Genomic DNA, 19,607 nt, shown 5'->3' with positions numbered 1-19,607 from the left:
CGTGCTGCTGGGGGGGCGCCTGGGCCAGAGGAAGGCGCGAGGGCTGGTGCCCCGTTCCTGCTTCCCCCTCACCGTTCACAGACTGGGGTGTGTGCACTGTGGGGATCTGTGTGTGCTAGCGTATCTGTGTATATCACCTAGTGCACGCTAACCTGTCGTGGCAGGGAGGCGTCACTCTGGAAAGAGGAAGGAAACCCACCAGGACCCTTGCCGAGCGGAGGACTCTTCAGAGCCCCTTACGGTCCACAGGGTGCTCCGAGCTTCGGGCTCCCTCCGCGTGCTTGAGCTGTAGGCATAGCCCTCCTGGGTCTGTGGACTGATCCCATCCTGAAGGACCAAGGGCGTTCAAGAATTAGTAGACGGTGGCTCAGGACTGTCTGTGTTCTGTTTTGCTGTAGGTCCCTAGGATATTTTTTTCCAGTACCTAATGGGAGTCCTGTGTGGGAAAGTTAATGTCCTTGAGGTGTTTCTTGAGACATCTGTATTGAAACACATCAGTTGGTTACAGTCAAGCTCCCAGTTTTGTGCTAATCACTGGACTATCTGTACATCAGCAGTCTATGAGACTTGCTTCTTTGAAGTGTCATTGTATTTTATACGGTGTTTTCTTCTCAAAACTTTTCTTTTCCATTTTTCTTTCCCAATGTGTTAAATATTGGTCTTCCCTTGTACCTCAGTTGGTATACAATCTGCCTGCAATGCAGGAGACCCAGGTTCGATCCCTGGGTCAGGAAGATCCCCTAGAGAAGGAAATGGCAACCCGCTCCAATATTCTTGCCTGGAGAATCGCTGGACAGAGGAGCCTGGCGGGCCACAGTCCATGGGGTTGCAAGAGTCAGACACAACTTAGCAACTAAACCAACCAACCAGCACATACTTTAGGATCTTACTGCTGCTGCTAAGTCGCTTCAGTCATGTCTGACTCTGTGAGACCCCATAGGCGGCAGCCCACCAGGCTCCCCCGTCCCTGGGATTCTCCAGGCAAGAACACTGGAGTGGGTTGCCATTTTCTTCTCCAGTGCATGAAAGTGAAAAGTGAAAGTGAAGTCGCTCAGTCGTGTCTGACTCTTCACGACCCCATGGACTGCAGCCCACCAGGCTCCTGTCCATAGGATTTTCCAGGCCAGAGTGGGGTGCCATTGCCTTCTCTGTTAGGATCTTACTAGCATTCTTTTAATCAACTAGTTAAGCAGAGTTGCCCAGTCTTACCTAAGAGGTCTTTAACGTAAAGTGTAAGACAAAACAGTAAAGTAGTATCTGGTTATCTTACATTAAAAATACTTAATTGCTAATGCAAAGCAAAAGAACATGGGGAATGAGCGCTTCGCTTTCTCCAGCAGGAGGAAGGGGGCCGTTGTGTTCACATGCCTAGAACATGTGAAGGAGTCTATGGAAATGGCACGCTTCGATAGTCTGGATGATGTGAACCTGCATTATCCCAGAGTGGTTAACTTCCATTGTAAAGCTGAGAAGACAGATCTATCTGCTGGACACTTAAGGGCGTAGCAGACAGTGCTCTAAGGGCGTTTCAATGTGGGATATTACTTACTTAAGCAAGTGAGGTACTTTTCTGCTTGCAAATAAGCCTCCTGAAGTTCAGAGGACACTGGCAGTATCAAGAGGTAGGCAGACTTATAATACAAGCCAGGCTTTTGGGTAATTTACAGACTTATCAGATGATACTCAGCTAATCATTCAAACCAGTGGAAGGCCATGGCGCAAGTAACTCTAACAGGTAGTCTGGGATTTTTCACCTGGCTCTCAGCACTGTAGCGTATGTTTTGTTTGCATTAGGATCAGTTTTAGAATGTTATTCAGCACACACTAAACAGCTTCCAGTGTCTGTCTGACCTCAGGAGAATTACTGCAGATCAGTGTGCTCTAATTAAGTCAACAAGAACTCATACCATTATCTGTTAGATGTTATCCTCAGAGACCGTATAATTCAGCTTAGAGAAATCTATAAAACAGAAAATAATCTCAGACCATCATCTTCCAATTAAGGGCTAAATATTGTGAGACCAAAAATGCTAGAGGGTTTTATTGTCACATGTAAGTATTACTGTTAGGAACTGACAGAATAAATTTTGACCATCGTTTCATCACGTATTTTTTCTGCAGCTGATAGACGTTTTTATATTGCCCACTCAGTTTCTTTTTCTCCCCTCCCTGCCACCGCCCCGCCCCCCCCCCACACACAATCTTTTTCTCTCTCTGTTCATCTTGAACACCTTTCAGAAGCAGCTGCTTTGAAACCCTTGTCATCTTGAATGTAGCCTCCAGTGTGAATGGGGCACCTTTTACTGATTCTTCTTGTGTGTCATCTTGTATTTTTAGCAACCAGAATGGTGGGGAATGACAAAGAGCCAGCGACAGACCTTTCCTCACCTTGAATAGTGGGTTTCCACCAACTCTGTCTTAACGTTCTTCAGGCCACAAAGACATGGCTTTTCCACTGGAGTTTTAGCTCCCTTGCCAATGTATTTGACTGGGGCCTGCTCTAGGTTGAGCACTATTATTTCTTAAAAAGGTGACTCAACCTCTTACCATTCCATTCTTCCAGGTGTCTATAATCCCTTGAAAAACGCTGCTTTTGTTCATTCTTCATAAACTAGAAATACAGATATGATTAAAAGACCTGAAGGCACTAGTTTATCTGCAGAAATGGTACTAAGATCAAAACTAGCTCCTTCAAGTTACTGAAGGCTTGAGAGCTTATCGATTTACCTCCTGTGGTGGTCCTGTGTGTCCACCAGAGGGCAGGAGCAGCAAGGCTGCTCTGCTGCAAGAAAGCTCTGCTGCAGCCACCTGAAAACATCCCAGTACAGCCGTTGGGTTTCATGGCCTCGCTTTCTGTGGATGAGTGTTTCTGTGCATTGCACAGATTTTACTGAGTTGTGGGTCCAGCCCCTTCAAGCTAAATGCCAGTGTGGGAGAGCTGGTAAGAAATTGCACGGGAAGTTACGCGAGGAGTTATGTAGTCCTCATGGCACCTGGCCGTGTCAGGAGAGCAGGATGGGGTGGGGACCTTGAGCCGGACGCGTGAGCAGCCTGTGTGTTGGGCTTGTGGGGTCAGGTGGAATGACGGGGGTGCAGATTTTGTTTGGGGAGGAGTCCCTTGGGTTAAAAGAAACGTGGGAAGATGTGGCATTTACAGCAACACAGACACACGTCCTGGAGGGCCTCAGCCTGGCTGGGGTCTTCAGGAAGAGGACGACAGGGGATTCTGGTCACAGTCCTGTCCGAACTGAGAGGAGGGTCGTCTGGGGAGGTGCTCTGTAGACTTGGTGACCAGATAAGGCTGGGGAAAAATCATTTTAGGGTGGGGACTAGAGTCTAGAACCTCTAGAACCTGACACGTTTTGAAAAGCCAGTGTCCCAGAGACCCTGGTTAAGAACCCCCGGCTTGGGCGGTTCTTTGAGGACCTGCTCAGAAGCTCGGGAACAGGGGGCCACGGCCCCTGGGTGTGGGTCAGTCCTGTGGGAGGCCGGCTGTGGGGAGCTGGGCTCCGGCCAGCCTCACTCTCTGCGTCGTGTCATCTGGGGTCGGGCTTCATCTCTTCACTTTCTCCAGACACCTTCCGGCTTCTTGGGCATCTCTTCAGCTTGGGATAACTTTGGACCACAGATTTCATTTCAGTAAGGAATGTGGATTGTCTGTCTGGTTTTGAGTTTCAGGAGCAGGATTTTTAACAGAGATCTGTAGCTAGAAGCTGAAGATGGGGAAAGTTTAACTTTCCGACTATATTTTGTAGGCGCGCAGGGGTCTGTGGCCCAGAGTGAAGAAGCCCTGCTCTGGAGGGTGGGACCAAGGAAAATCAGAATGAGACCCGTAACGCAGCTGCCGAGGTCCAGGCTCCCGTGTTCACCTTGACATGACTGCTGGCTGGGAGGACGGGGAGCTTGCCCAGGTGGAGCCAGTGCTGGGACCCTGGGCTGAGATGAGTGGCCCGGCTTCAGAGTCTTGGCCGAACGGGGCTCCCCGGGTGCGTGAGACTCCGCGGGAGGCTGTGCAGCGTGGTGAACCACCGGTCCAGCGTGGAGATCGGCTTCCAGCGTCTCTGAGCCTCCCTGTCAGCGGAGGAGTGGTTCATCTGCATCCAGGTTTTGACATTATTCTCTTCTGCTTTTCAGGAAAAAAGCTTGTAAATACTTTGAGCAAGGCAAAGGGACCTGTCCATTTGGAAACAAATGCCTTTACCGTCATGCTTACCCTGACGGGCGGCTGGCAGAGCCTGAGAAACCACGGAAACAGCTCAGCTCCGAAGGCACCGTGCGGGTGAGGACTCTGCCCACCTGTGGGCATTGCTGGGGCCACTCCTGGCCTCTTCAGGGCGTTGGCCACAGGGATGCCAGTGGAGTCTCAGCGACTCTGCTTTCGCATTGCGGTTAGCAATAACCAAGCATGTCTCCTGGCTGTCTTTGCAGTTCCTTAACTCCGTGCGGCTCTGGGATTTCATCGAAAACCGAGAGAGCCAGCACGCCCCCACCACTGAGGACGTGGACGTGACGGAGCTTGGGGACCTCTTCATGCACCTGTCCGGGGTGGCGCCGTCCGAGACCTGAAGAGCGGCCGCGCCCTCCTTGGGGGCTCTGTGGCCCAGCCTCCCGCCGCCAGGCGTGCCGAGCTCCGTCCACGGCAGCCCGGGGCAGCGGGTGCCGGAGTCAGTGGGGCTCTACGCCTCTGGGTCTCAGCCACTCCGTTACTCCAGCGGTGGGAAGAGTGAAGGATATAAAATAACCTGACACGTAGACGGGGTCCTGCTTCTGTAGCTGCTACTGTAGTCGCCCCTCCAGCAGCGGGTACTTGGATCCCCAAGGGAGCCTCCCCCTTCAGAGGGCTCCTGTGTGGCGAGCCTCCTAGAGTGCTCAGCGTGTGCTCCACACGGGGTCTGCACCTTGCTTTTAGAACACCATGGCCGCTGCACACCTTACTTGCCTGGCTCAGTTTGGCTGAGGCGCTCTAGGGCCCCAGGCAGGGCAGGAGCATTGCAGCTGGGTGTTCCTCTGAGGGGGGCTCCTGAAGCAGCAGGGGGCAGAGCAGATACGGCCCCCCCCGTTCAGGGTTTGTTTTGGGGTCGCCAGGCAGATAACCACCTTGCAGACACGCCCTGGCTCTCACCTGCTGGCTTGTGACCCCAGGGTCCCTGTACCAAGGGCGGCTATGCTCTCTCCTCTGTAAACTGGCTTTGAGTAGTTTTATACAAATGTAACAGCACCTAAGAACAGTTTCTAGTTCTGACCCAGCAGTGGTCCTAAGGAAAACCGAATACAAGTCTCTCATCAGTTGTGATTGTAAGAGCTTAAAATATTGCCGATCCCAGAACTCACTCCAAGCCTGAATTATCTATTTTTATAGACATCTGTAGATACCAGATAATTTTATAAACTGTATTAAAGTATGGGTAAAAGAAAGTCTACTCTTCACCTGAGTTTAGACTGCTTTTCTGCGTAATTCCTACAGTTAACTCTAGTGGAGGGTGAACAGAGGCTGGATTCCATTCACTCCTGCAGACACTCTGGCCCATTTCTTGCTTCTGGAGTTCTGCTCTGAACAAACTGAATTCAATCCTGTAAGCTCAGGATTACTTTAACAGGAGAAAACAGCCATTAAACCTACATTTAATTTATTTTATTAAAATAACATAATTGAATAACTGTATTTTGTCAGGCGCAATAAAAACAAAATTAAACGCAAATTATCAAGAAAACCGGTGTTCCTGGCTTCCTTGCACACATGATGGGATGCAGAGACAAGGCTGGCCAGGCCCCGCCCACGGGGGCCGCTCCTGGAAGACTCGGCACGCTGAGGACTGCCCCCTGGGGCGGGGAGGCCCAGCACCTCTGGTGCAACCAAGCCCAGCACCGGAGCCCGTCAGGAAAGGATGTGTCCCCAAGTCAAGTCCCTAGTACCAAAGCGGGCTCATCCAGGCCGCTGCAGTCCCAACAGCCCTGGGCCGTCTGGAGCGTTATGTGCAAAGCTACCTGTTTGGCGCCACATCAGGTGTCTGCAGAGAAGGCCTTCTGTGACAGCGACCCTCCTAGGAGCTGGCTTAGTCCACACGTCCCATATCACGGCTGGTTGCCTGCCACCTTCATTTCCCCTCCGAGCGCGGCTGTTCCAAAGACACTCCTGCAGCTGACAGCTGGGCCCACTGTGTGGCCATCAGCAGCCATGGGTGCGTCTGGAAGAGGTCGGCTCATGAGCTCGGGAGCCGCCGGGGGAGCAGGATAAACCAGCTGGCGAATGGCTTCCTCCTCCCGGGGCAGTAAGGGCAGAAAAGGCAACGTGAAGTTAAGGCCCTGTTGAGTGGTGTAGAAGGTCCTTAGCAGCAGCTTCTCGGAAGACCAGCTCCGTCCCCACAGAAAGGGAACAGATGGTGGTGCCTGCTGACCGCCCTTCCCACCGGCAGCCGGGGCAGAGGCGCGGGGCTACTAAAAGACGGGCAGCCGAGGGGACGTGGTCAGCGTGCAGGCGTTGATGTCCTCGGTGTGGGCCGCCCGGTGCAGGGAGGGCTCCGAGGCGCTCCGGTTGATCTTGGGCAGAGAGTGCTGGAGCAGCTCAATGGAAGACAGGATCTGAAAAAGGCGCCAGGGCGGTCTCGGGGGGCTCGCCAGGTGTCCCCGCAGCAGCTTCCCCTCGGACCCCAGATAGGCCTTTCCCACCCCCATGCACGGTGTGTGCAGGACGCGTGTCTGCCCGCCTCCACATCACTCAGTCGTGTCCGACTCTGCGACCCCATGCCCCATGAATCACAGCACGCCAGGCCTCCCTGTCCATCACCAACTCCTGAAGTTCACTCAGACTCGCGTCCATCGAGTCAGTGATGCCATCCAGCCATCTCATCCTCTGTCGTCCCCTTCTCCTGCCCCCAATCCCTCCTAGCATCAGACCCACTCTAACGTGCTCGAGCGCCTGGACCTAGCCTTACCTGGGGAAAAAGAGGCCTCTCTTCCTTCACTTTCTTCACACAGTCGGCTACCAGCCTCTTCATGGCTTTGGGGCAGTTCTTGTACAGCTTGCTGAGGTCTGGGGAGGCGTACCCGCGGCCCACCATGAAGATGATCTGGGGAAGCAGCGAGGGAGGGCAGGCAGTGAGCAGAGCGCCTCTAACCCTGCCGCTCAGATGGCGGCCCGGCTTCCCAGAGCCAGCAGGTGGGCGCCGGGGACGCACCTGGTCGCGGTTGTTGATGTGGGAGTAAGGGAGCTCCCCCGTCATGAGCTCATACAGCACGATGCCGTAGGAGTAGACGTCAGACTGGAAGCTGAACGGGTTATTATCCTGCATCCGGATCACCTCTGGGGCCTACAGAACCAAGTGCATCTGTCACTGGGTGCCCCAGCCGTCCAGGAGCCAGGCTGTCTGTCCTGGGGCTGAGTGCGCCTGTCCTGTCCTCAGAAAGCCCCGCAGCTGCTCATCCCCAAGGGCTCCCACGCTCAGATCCATGAGCTCAGAGCCCAACGTGAACCCAGCACCCCCGCCACCCAACTCCATGCCGTGCTGTGCGGCCAGCTCCCTCCAGGAAGCCCATAATGCCCGGGAGCTGCCGGCACAGGACAGCATGGAGGTGCTCTGGGCCTGGCCTGGAGTTTGCACCCGGCCCCCCGGCCCCCCCACCCGCCTTGGGCGCCGAGCCACCTCACCATCCACAGGATGGAGCCGGTGGGCTGCTCGACCTGCTGAGAACCACTCCAGCGCGACTTCACCGTGGCCAATCCAAAATCGCCGATTTTCACCGTTAGGCCTTCGTGGAGAAATATATCTCAATGCTCGTTAAGGATGCTAGTTTAGAAGGACGGTCCCGTTCCTCCTGAAAAGCCGCCCCAAGTTTCCCCTGGCACCACCTCTCGGCCTTCCCTGCGCTGGACCTGTGGTGCTGCCGAGGGGACCAGAGCGAGGGGCCCGGGCAGCCCTGTCCCTCCTGCTGCGCTCACGGGCAGCTGGGGCTCCCCACAGCCTGCAGGGCCTCACACCCCACGACTGCGAGCTCGGCCTGCACCTCGCCCTCCCACGACCAAGAGAAACACCTCAGTCCTGAGTGCTGTCTGCCTTCAGACATTTCCCATGAGAACAGGTACCGCGGTGACTTCAAAATCAGAACCAAACTTGCCTCTGTTCCGGGTAAAGTAGTCAGGCGGTTTAAGGCCGACGCGTGCGATCTGCTGATGCCCAGTAATCCATACCTCCTTAGAATCGGGTGTCTGCTTTCGCGGTGTGATGTGTTAGCCCCCAAACCCACCACTTACAGGTACTTCCTGCCTCAGACACATGCCCCAAGTAGGTCACATCCCAAATTCCAGCCCAACACAACTGCTGTGCCTCCCACGGGCCAGGAGCAAAGCTGGCTGCAAAGCCGCTCCTCTGAGAGGCGGGGGGCGGGGGGCAGGTATGCAGCTTGTCTACTCCACGCCTACCGCATGAGAACCGCCTTTATTCACTCCCCTTCTGCAAAAGCCCATTCCAGTCAGAAAAGGGCTGATTCCAACAGTCATCTCTAAGGAAACCATTTCTGTACATTCAAGAAAAACAATTTCAAGTAATAATTCTAAAAATCTTATAACTTTCGACTTACATCTACTTTCTGACCAGATATAATCCACAAACCAGAAATAAACATGAGACAAAAGGCCCCTTCCCCCCAGTCAGATTTACTAATAACATTCTAAATTAGGCCTGTTTCAAGTATGACCAAAGCAAGTATCTCAACTTTGGTGGAACTCTTTCCAAAGTCACTTTTGCTGAGGTAAACTTTAGAAGTCTTCTAAATTTAGAACTGAGCAGTCTGATGAAACTACCACCAAAGGATACTATTGGATTTCATGTCTCTGTGGATGATGTTCTTTGCATGCAAATAGCTGTGAAGGGAAAATAAATCTATTAAAACCAGTTTGACAGACATTGGTAAAAAGCAGCTTCCTTCAAATTACATCAAAGAAGCAAACCATTTGGAAGGCCTGACTCCCAGGTGAGGAGTTATGGGGTTGGCCAAAATGTTAGTTCAGTTATTTATTTGGTTGCATCTTACAGAAGAGCCTAACTGAACTTTTTGGCCACCCCAGTACGGGTACTGGTCCTGCCCTGGTTCAGCGTGGTCCCTGTTAGGACTCAGACCTGAAAGCAAGGCCACAGCACAAACAGGGTTGTCTTTTAGCATCAGTTTTATTCAAAAGGTAATTCTGACAACCCAGACGTCCATCAGCTGATAAACAAGTAAAACCATATCTGTACAGCCGACTGTTCTTCAGCCACAGAAAGGACTGCAGTACTAACACACTGCAACATAGATGAACGCCTCAAAAACATGCCAAGGGAAAGAAGCCAGACACAAAAGACTTCCATCTAATTAATCTTGAAAATGTTCTAAAATTGGATAGTGGTAATGGCTGCACAACTCTGAATAAAACGAGTCACTAGTCATTTCTGAAAATGTATACCATGCAAATTCCGTATGAATTTTACAAGCACGACAGGAGATTTTATAAACCACTTGCAAGCACAACTTCAGCTCAGTTGAGTCGCTCAGTCATGTCCGACTCTTTGCAACCCCATGAATCGCAGCACGCCAGGCCTCCCTTTCAATCTCCATCTCCCGGAGTTCACTCAAATTCATGTCCATCAAGTCGGTGATGTAAATTATCAGAAAAGTGACATCTGATAAACCCTCAGGTGGATAAACCACACTGGACAGCTACACCTCAGAGGCGTGGTGCCCCCCAGAAGCTGCCGGCCCACTCTGTGTTCTGGGGTGTCTGGCTGAACTCTGAGGGCAGCAGCTGGAACCTGAATCTGAGCTCTAAGCAGGTAGATAGCTCAGGCAAGAAACCTGACATTCTCATTCTTTCAGTCCACCCCACAGGTTCACTTCCAGCTGTGCAAAAATATCACAGAATCCACTTAACAGACTGAGCTTTCCCTAATCTTGGTTTTGATTTAGGGACAAGGTGCATGGACCCCAGACCTCCTACTCGTCAAGCCATCCACTCACTCCATTCCCTGAGCCGTCTGCCGGGCAATGTCGATCAGCTGGAACATCTGGAACTTGGTCTCCTGGACATGCAGGTGCTTGTAGAGGCTGCTGCCCTCGCACCACTGCGTCACGATCGCCAGGTTGTCCTTCGTCATGTACCCCATGAAGAGCAGGATGTTCACGTGCCGGGTTTTGCTGGAGGGGGGGGAACAAAAGGCTCTGTGCTTCTGCAGACAGGGAGGTGCATCCTGCCCCCGAGCGCAGCTGGTGTGCTACCGACACCGCCGCACTTACAACCCCGGGGCTCGCAAAGCAAGCATGGCAGACTGCGCCCACACAGCCGCTGCTCTGGGCTAGCAGGGCGGCCGCCCGGGTGCCGGCCTGGACGGCAGAGAAGGCGTCCCCTCCCAGCAGCACAGACCCCACAAGCTCCCCACAGGGTCACTCATCCACTCAGCCTAGTCCTGAGTTTAATCAGGGACTCCACAAAGACTGAAAAGCTGATGGTTTTGAAGTCCAAATTAAGGCCATTTGGCTATAAAGAGTTCTTGGAAATAAATATGAAAATAGAACCTATTTCTCCCTATGTCAAACCAAAACCCAGCAACAGAACCTGAGCTGTTGAGGTGGTGAGCCCAGAGGCTGAGGCGGTGGGAGGGCGGTGCCATCAAGCAGCTCTTCTCAAGGCCTAACGAGCACAGGAGCTGGAAGAAGGTTCCACTCCTTTCCACTCGAAAGGGAGCTCCACAGGAGCACGCCCCCAGAGGCAGGGCCCGCCCGCCCCTCCACAGCTCCACAGAGGCCCACTCTCCACTCACCGGAGGACAGCCACCTCGTTCCTGAAGGCCTGGAACTGCTCTGGAGTGGGGTCAACAACCTTCAGAATCTTTACTGCAACATCTCCTGCAAATGAGTTTACAGTCAGTACAGCTGAATGATCTTAACTTCATTTTTCACGTACACTCGTCTGAGGAAGAGATAGTAAATCCCTTATTCAAAAATCACAGACCTACACAGGACAAATACTATGCCAATTTCTGAATTATTCAAGTGGCTGAAAAAAAAACAGGTTATACTACTATCCTTAAAACTCCACCCCAAGGCCCTGAACCGGCTCGGTTTCAGCTGTTCCTGTCAAGCCTGGCATCCCCGGTGGTGAAGTGACCGTCACAAGCTGGGCCCATAAGGATGAGAGCAGCAGGGTGTGAACCGCCCAGCAGATGCTGAGTCTCCGAGGCCAGAGGCTGGTGCCCAGAAGCGGGCCAGTGACGGCCCAGATGCTCCTTGCACAGATTCAAAGATCTGCATTGTAATGAAGCTCCTCTGCCTTCAATCCCATTAGAAACCAATCCTCTCAACGACCCCTGACCACTCACTAAGCCTGCACGCTGCCTCCACGGGGCGGCACTGCTCCAATCCTCAGCTGCCTTCTCCCTCTAGCACTGCTGACCTCACCCTATAAGCAATGCAGGGGCTAGGCCAGTTGGCCACGGTAGCACTGCCCAAAAAGCCAGAGCCAGACTAGAACCCCAGTCCAACAGCTGTACTTGTAACTAACATACTGCCAACCACTCTTCATGAAACTTCAGAAACACCCACAGAGCAACTCTGTTTTATAGGTTAGGCTCATCTGGAAGCCACTCTCAGTAACAGTGCTGACGACAAACTGCCTGAAGCCCTACAGGGACGCCAGCTTTCAGGGAAAGCGATCAGACAGAGGAGTCCAGCTCAGCGGCACCCCAGAGTGACCGAGTTCCCCCGCATCCTGAGCCTGTGCCCGCAGCACCCTGGCACCTCCACTGGGGCACTCATTTCACTTTGGGGGGCACCAAATGGTAGAGAGATGGTTCTCATGACGGACTGCTGCCCTGCGATCTCTGCATCATGTGAAAATAAAATCACCTAACAGCAGCTTCCACACTGGTTCTTAACCAATTTCCTGCCACATGAATTTGCGGAGGGCCCAGGCTGCCTGTGGACGGCAGAGACGCACTGTGTTCAGAGCTGCCTTCTACCTGGGCAGATGGAGCTGGTGAACCGTGCAGCCCCGACCCCAAGTTCTGATGACGGACAAACGGACAAGAGCCTTCTGGGTAACTGTCCATTCTGGAGCATCTGAGCCAAGACAGACGCAGGTGAGGGCGCTGACCCAGAGAGGAGCGAGTATGCCAGCAGAGAGGGTGGCGGTCTTCAGGGTGGCGGTCTTCGGAGGGAGATGGGAGGTCAGCCAAGGCAAGAGGCAGTTCTGGACGAGGAACACCAGGAGCAGTGAGGTGATGGGGAGGAGAGAGAGGCCAGGGAAACGCTAGCGTGTGCTGCGACGCCTGCAGGCCAGGAGGGGGCTGGGGGAGCCTGCAGCAGGCCCAGCTCGGCGCAGGCAGAGCTGACGGAGGGCTGTAAGGGACAGAGGCCAGAACCCCGTGAAAGTGAACTGGCTCAATGCGGCAGTCAGCCGAGAGGCAGGGCCGGGGCCAGGGTCGGCCGGGGCGGGACGCAAAGGGCCAGGCTGGGGAGGATGCGGGAGGGAGCCGGGCAAGGCTGGCCGCCCCTCGGGGGAACCACTCCCCACGCTGAGCCTGGTCAGCACGCCCTGCACGCCCTGCCCCCTCACGGCTCTCCTCCGGGCACACGCAGTCCCGGGTACACGGGCACACGCAGTCCCGCTGTGGACTGATCAGCATGGCAACCGCAGAGAAGGCAGCAGCAGCCACACAGCTGCCCCAGCAACACCCCCTGACCTGAGCTCAGCTGGCACCCTCCCCCTCTAGCCTCTACTTTCTGCAGCTGGGAACAAGACGGACTCCTGTTAAACAGTCATCTGTTCTCTGTTCCACCATCACTCTCTCTTAAGTCCAAACCCTACTCCCCAGGCCGTGCCCGTCACTGATGGGGAGACGGGACCCAGAGGCCCGCCAGCTCAGGTTAGCAGTTCTGCCAGCGGACTGTGCGTTAAGACTACAGTCTGGGTCACAGCACCCCCAAGAAGGCCATCACAGGGATCCAGTTTGCTGAGAACAATGGCCAAACAAGACAGGAAAACCGATTTCAACTCCCATACAGAAAGGCTCTCTGCTGGTGGGAACCGCCCAGAGCGAGGCTGAGTTTTCAGGTCACTCAGAAGCTCCCATCACTGGTCTTCAGGCCAAGGCTGGGCAGCCTCCTGAAGGCCGGGCAGAGTCCAGGATGCCCACTGCACCCAGTGAGACCAGGGTCTCTCCGGGCCCTCACAGGCCACAGCCTGACCCCACTGCCCCAGCCTCTCCCTCGCGCCTCCCCAGCAGCCCCTCAGAGCTCCTGGGGTCCCTGAGACAGGCCCGGGGTGCGGCCCACTCCACCTCTGCTGCTTCCCTCACCGACTCCCCACTGACCCATCGACTAAATGCCGGGAGCCAGGCCTGCCACTCCTCACCCGCCTTCTTCCAAGTTCCTCCTGAGCGCTCAGCACACACCATCTGCTGGGCTTTCCTTGGTTATTATCCCCACCAGAATATTAACTCCGTAAGAGAAAGAATTTGTATCCATTTTGCTCAGGGCTTCAGTCCTAGCCCTAAGAGAAATGCTTGGTATTAGAAGAATGCTCAAGAAACACTGGCTGAAGAAATGAGTGGATTCTAAGAGGCACCGGTCAGCAAGCCAAGTCATGAACTCAAAAGCTGTCTGTCTGAAGCTCTGGAGCTGGAAGCGGGCACAGCCTCTGACAGGGAGCAGCGGGCACTGAGATGGCCCGCGGGGCCCGGCGCGTCAGGACCACTCAGCATCGCCCTCTCAGCGCTCCGTGCAGCAGGCTCAGCGCCACTGTTGAGTGACCATGTGACGCGGGCGCTACTAAACCAGAACGTCTCACTTTCCCTCCACAGTAATGTCAGAGGCAAACGTGGTACAAGCTCTAAGATACATTGCTACTGGTTATCACAGTTTCAATAAGACACTGAGCTGGTATGATTCATCCACCACTGAAGAAGAAAGAGCTGCCATCACTGATGAATCTCAAGTGGGTTTTTTTTTCCTTTTTACCTTTTTATACTTCAATTACCTTTCCTGTTTTAATCATCTGGGATTGCCTAAAACTTACTGTACACAACCCTGCTTTCTAGAACAGAAACAGACTGAACCCCATTCCTCCTCTTTATACTGACTCAGTCAAGATGAGCCTCAGCCTGAGGTGGGGCTGGGGGCCCCACACATGGCTCCACCAGCTGCAGACCTCACTTGGGGCCCCTGAGTGTCCTCGGTCTGGGGATCTGCTACCTCTTCTCGCCCTAAGAGACTGACCCTGCTAACAGTCTGAGAGCTTCAGCTGCTGTCTTTATCGTTTTTAATGCATTTTTGCAATTAGGAGACGCCAAATTCACACTCAAAAGGAGACTCGGCTCTCAGGCCCGAAGAGTCTCTTCTGTATGTGAAGTCAGTAGGCTCCGTTCACGGATCTGAGGCCTCCACCTTGGCTGCTTTAAGACCTTTTCTGTTTTTTTATTTTTGTTCTGCAGCTGGGAAAAATAAAAAGCATTTAAAAATCACCAAAACAGCTATAATTTTTAAGGAATCGAATAAAACATTATATTATATATATAGGAATCAGAAAAGCATGGGGGGGAGGCAAAAAAGGAAGCAAGCATAGCATAAAACATTCACTCTTGAAATCATGGTTTCCTTGACCCTCTCCTTCGTCTTCATTTGCAGACCACAGCTTGCTTTCTGAGAGGCTGACCTAAAAGTCCACGGCTCCTCACTCCTCTGACTTTTGAGACTCTTAACTCAGAAAAATTAGAATTGAAAGCATTAGATGTTATCCACATTCTAACAGTTGTCTTTATGGAAGTAACACTAGCGCAATATACCTCCTTACAGTAATCCACACGCTCACAACTAAGAGAAAATCTACAATCTCAAAGGCAGTACTGTGGCAAATCTAATGCTCTAAAAACTTATGAACCCCCAATAAAAGTGCTCAATCGGAGGAGGTTTAAATTTGGGCAACATTTAAACTGCATGTAACTGGCTTTTGGCAGAGGCTTTAAAATGTATAAAAATGATAAAATGCTCCTAATGGAAGCATTAAAAGAAGTATTTTCTGCTCCACTTCCTGCAATTACTTACAGGCTTGCTGTCTCAAATATAAGCACTCTATCTCACAAAATTGTGTTTTTCTTTTCTAAGGGATCACCAAGACATTTCTGACATCTATTTACAAAATATTCAGCAATAGCATAATTTCTTGGTGACCTGAATCCCCCTTCATGTAATTTACATTCAGTCCTTTCTCAGTTCTCACAAAGAACCAGAGACTTGTCAGATGGTTAGTTGTAATAGGAAAACCCATAGGTGAATGAATATGCTACTCGCAATGCTGCCAGTGTTTCTCAGTTGTTAACAAGTTGAATCTTAATGCTCCAACGCATTTTATGCTCATGACTTCTCTCAGCCTTTGTCCACTTATGTGTAAAGATAAACACGGTGGCATCCAAAGTAGAAATGCAGGCACTCTAGATTCTGTGTGTAGTTTTGTGGGGCTTTTGGTGGCCTACTTGCTTGCCTTTTTGTTTTATTAAAATCTGAATTTAGGAGAGATGTCTTTTGGGGAACATGTAGCATTTTCAAGAAAATACTCTATCTGCTGACATTCTAAAGGCCGAGGCAATAAAAACCTGACAGAGAAATGTTAAGCGTGTTGCCAAAATAAAGAAGCTGTGGCTACAGACCTTAAAATAGAAAGTTTCTTCCAAGTGACGAAGTATTTCCATTCAAATAAGAACATCAACTCCATACAGATTCAAGAATACAGTCTGTGCATTCCTATCTGACAGAGGTTCCCACAACCAATTCCAGGGCAGAGCAAAGATATTCTGCCTTAGGAGGCTCCAGGCTTTAATGTGCTGACTGTCTGACCATGGGTGTGCCAGTTCCCCTTCTTGAGACCTTGCTTTTCTGCATGTAAAATCTCTAAGGGCCTTGCCAGTTTTAACTTGCTGGAATGCATGAGCCTAACAGACTCTTAAACACATTTAAGGAGCTTCAAAGCATGTCCCTCCCAGGTTCACTATCTAGTCAATTTATAAGAAAGAAGAGACTGTGACATTTGACTATAGTGTTCAACCCTTGTTCACCGATTTCAAGTTATCCTGAAAACTTTTTTGTACCAATTATAGATTGTTGAGTCTTACAAAGAACAGTGTGCAATGTCACTGAGACAGAATAGGTACCCTTGGACAGTGCTGCTGTGAGCCCGCCTGGCCCTCTCTGGATTGAAACAGGACTTCACCCTGGTAGTTGGCGGGGGCAGGGGGTACCAAACTTACCATGCCACTTGCCCTTATAAACAGTCCCGAAGGAGCCTGATCCAATCCGAGTGGACAGCATCACTTCACTGGCTTCTATCTCCCAGTAATAGCTCGAATCTCTCTGTCCACGAGGCCTCTAAAGCAAGCACAGATCATTAATATGTTCCATGAATGGTTAAAACTCTGTTTCATGAGGGTGCCAAAGAAAGGACCAACCCAACTCCATCCATTCCCAGATCTTTCAAAAATACCTATTAACTATAAGTCTAGTTTTTGTCATTTGAGAAAATATGATTTTAGTTGTGCCCTGCCTTGCAACAAACCAGCAAGTTTTCTGGTGCAAGCATGCGAAAAACAGCACTGACACGTGTAACATGTTCGCTTAGTTAGCCTTGCCCAGCCCTAAAATTAACGGCATCCCCATTTCTGACTAGGCTTCTCTTGCTGAACCCGGACATGCAGGGGGTGCTGTGGGCACACTCACAATTTTGTTCTTCTCCTGGGTGCTGGAGCCTGGCGCCCGCTCTCTCTGCGCAGGCGCAGGGGTTTTGGGCTGTGACCAGCCTGTCGGGCTCAGATTGTTGGGGCTGCTGGACAAGGCTGAAGGGGAGCCTTAATAGACAAGACAAACAGGATCCACTCATGGATAAGCCAACAGAATATACAACAGCATAAAGAGAAAGAGCCCATTACTATCTGCTAAATGACTTAAGCAAGTACCTGATTCACTGTGACTTCGAATTGCATCCTGAAACAGAAAAGGAAAGTGTCAATTTCTGCCCTAGAAAAGATGTTCTCTAGGGGAGGGAGACGGAGGATAAGGATTTACAAGAGCAAAAGAGATTATAAAATCTCTACATCACAAAAGGTCTAATTACATACACTAACGTTTCTTCGATTCAATTCATCAAATGTCTGTGGCCAGTATCTCCAGGACTGTTATCACATAGGAGGACTGACGCTAGTTTCTCATACACGATGGACATGACATTCTTATTTCTCTGAAGAAAGCAATGCACACAGCAGACTGGTACTCTTTAAAGGAAGGCTAACAAAGTCACTATCAAGCTGAGAGATTTCCAATGGTTGGGGACCTTGCTCCACTGAAGCTCAAAAAAAGAGAATAATAATATTTTTTAGCAAGGGATTCAGTGCCCAGTTCACTCTTACTCCCCTAGGAGTTAGACTTGCGAAGGGTAAGCACCATGACTACATACTTTAACCAAGCCTAAAATCATGGAAAGCTGGGAGAACCATAAATCCCCTAGTCTGAAACCTACTTTTTACATATAAGAAAACTTATGGAAACAGGCAAAGGGGTGTGGCAAGGGCCACACAACCAGCAGGTGGAAGAAACGGAACTAAAAATACCACCCAAGGACCTCAGCCAGGAGCGCACTCATCACAAAGTGTTCCTCAGACCCTGTGGGTGCACTCGGAAATGAGCCACATTCTACTCAGGTGAGAGGGCAAAGGTTACCTTTAGAATTTATTAGAAACTGTTCAGTTGGAACAGTTTAAATCACAGGGCTCTCCCATGAGGCCTAAATCCCCATTTTATAAAAAGCTCACTTGGAGTATATAAATAACAACAGTATAAAACCACTTCATCCCCATATCCTTGAAAAGGATATTTTTCTTGGAAGTCCTACTCTGTTTTCCTTGTGTAACCACAGATACTTTTTTCACAGAATTATTATCAAAATGCTTGCACTCTGTGGTATCTTTACAAGAGATGAGAGAAATCACAGGCCAAGCCCCCCAACGTTGGCAGCTCCATCTTCAGAGTTTACCAATAAAGCTTGGTTCCAGGGTTCCCCAAATTGGTCAGTCTTCAGAATTACCTGGAGAGGTATGTGAGAACACAGATTCCCAAGCCCCTCCACCAGCAGAATTGATCTAAGAATGTCTGGGAGAAAAGGTGGGAAATCTAGGAATCTGCATGCTTTTACGAATGACAAGATGACTGCCAGGTGGACAATCCTTTATCCAAAAAAACCCTGAATTTCAGTAGATATTTACCAGCTGTAGTTTTATTATTCAACTAATCTATTGTTTTCAATCAAAGCATGGCACAATGTATTTTTATTGACCAGAATTATATACCCCGTGCATTAGGATTTTTTTCTTAATGCCATAGTAATTTTCTTCCCTGTTTTTTCTGTGCTAATTTCTACAGCTGGATTGACCTGTCATCTTGAAATCTAAATATTAAAGAGAACTAAGATGGTTTATACAAAGCAAGAAAGTGTACTTTAAAAATGCTGAATCAAAATTTTAAAACACAGGAGTCAAAATTTTGCTCTGCTTCTGAAGTACAGACAGGATTAAGCACAACAGATGTGCCAGTTATCCTACAATTCAAGAATTTTCACAGTTACTGTTCTCTCCAACTATAATACAGTGTTTATACAAGAACAGATTATATATCAGAAGAAAACTGGTATACTACTGGCTATATTACTGGTATAAACTGGCTCATCACAATAAAATAATAAGATTCATAGTCTGCATACACACAACCTCACAATAATCGTGTTATGACCCAAGAGCCCCTAAGTGACCAGTTTAGACCCCACATTCAAAGGACAAGTATGTTAGGAATGACTGAGGTCTGAGCATGGTGAGCTGGGTCTGAGGGCGCAGGTGGCCCTGAGGTTTTTCAAGGACCAATTCAGGAGGCAGACAGGGCACAGCTGTCTGATTCTAAGAAACCTCTTATCACAGGGTTTCCAGGGTGTACCAACCAAGCTGAATCACTGTGTTTCTAAACAAAACGTAACAGGATCCTGACGGTGTACAACATGAAGTAAATAAACTAGCATTAGTCTCCGGTTGAAAATTATTTTTAAAGAACAATTTTTAATACCCTTAGACTCAATATCCCACCTGAGAAACTGGTATTTTTTTAAACTCCTAAATATGCTGCTGCCAAAAAGAAAACATGAAAGCAAGTCTGATGAGAAATATAAAATGCAGTGATTGTCTCATTTTTGATAGTCTACTGTCTGACAGTCTAAGAAATCCTGTTAGTTTACAAGAAAGCAAAGGCATGAAGAAGAATACCTACTCTTCCCCTCACACAAAATCGTCTGGACCACGCCCTGGGAGAAGCATTCAGGCTGTTATTCTAGTCCAAAGCAATGAGAAATAAGAAGAATAAAGAACAAAGGAAGTATTTTAAGTGTATTCAGTTGTTAATAAAGATGAACCAGAAAGCAAACCAAACAAATAGAACATACCATAAAGCAAAGCAAAGAAAAAGCAGCAGTTTGAAAACACTAGCTTTGGGCACTTTCATATATCCCTAAATACTTGCTTATTAAAATCTTAGGCCTCCACCCTTTTATTTCTAAATAA

The 19,607-nt window shown here is 50.2% G+C and overlaps 2 protein-coding genes across 4 annotated transcripts in view; one reads left to right on the top strand and one right to left on the bottom strand.

Annotated features, from left to right (window-relative positions):
* MKRN2 (makorin ring finger protein 2) overlaps nt 1-5,711 on the top strand; it is a 39,322-nt gene extending 33,611 nt beyond the window's left edge. The window contains exons 7-8 of the mRNA XM_069560985.1: nt 4,135-4,279; nt 4,429-5,711. Of these exons, the coding sequence (XP_069417086.1) occupies nt 4,135-4,279; nt 4,429-4,566 (283 nt within the window). The 3' untranslated portion in view covers nt 4,567-5,711. The remainder of the gene's footprint in view (nt 1-4,134; nt 4,280-4,428) is intronic.
* Nucleotides 5,620-19,607, bottom strand: part of RAF1 (Raf-1 proto-oncogene, serine/threonine kinase) — a 73,509-nt gene continuing 59,521 nt past the window's right edge. For all 3 annotated transcript variants that reach the window (XM_069560982.1, XM_069560983.1, XM_069560984.1), the window contains 10 exons: nt 16,968-16,995; nt 16,732-16,859; nt 16,266-16,383; nt 10,788-10,872; nt 9,988-10,164; nt 8,811-8,857; nt 7,646-7,764; nt 7,176-7,307; nt 6,933-7,067; nt 5,620-6,579 (listed from right to left, as the gene is read on the bottom strand). In XM_069560982.1, coding sequence (XP_069417083.1) covers nt 6,436-6,579; nt 6,933-7,067; nt 7,176-7,307; nt 7,646-7,764; nt 8,811-8,857; nt 9,988-10,164; nt 10,788-10,872; nt 16,266-16,383; nt 16,732-16,859; nt 16,968-16,995 — 1,113 coding nt within the window. In that variant the 3' untranslated portion in view covers nt 5,620-6,435. The remainder of the gene's footprint in view (nt 6,580-6,932; nt 7,068-7,175; nt 7,308-7,645; nt 7,765-8,810; nt 8,858-9,987; nt 10,165-10,787; nt 10,873-16,265; nt 16,384-16,731; nt 16,860-16,967; nt 16,996-19,607) is intronic.

Source organism: Ovis canadensis, chromosome 19, assembly GCF_042477335.2.
Source record: "Ovis canadensis isolate MfBH-ARS-UI-01 breed Bighorn chromosome 19, ARS-UI_OviCan_v2, whole genome shotgun sequence".
Classification (NCBI taxonomy): domain Eukaryota; kingdom Metazoa; phylum Chordata; class Mammalia; order Artiodactyla; family Bovidae; genus Ovis; species Ovis canadensis.
Note: the sequence above shows the minus strand (reverse complement) of the source record. Positions and strands in the feature narration are given on the sequence as shown.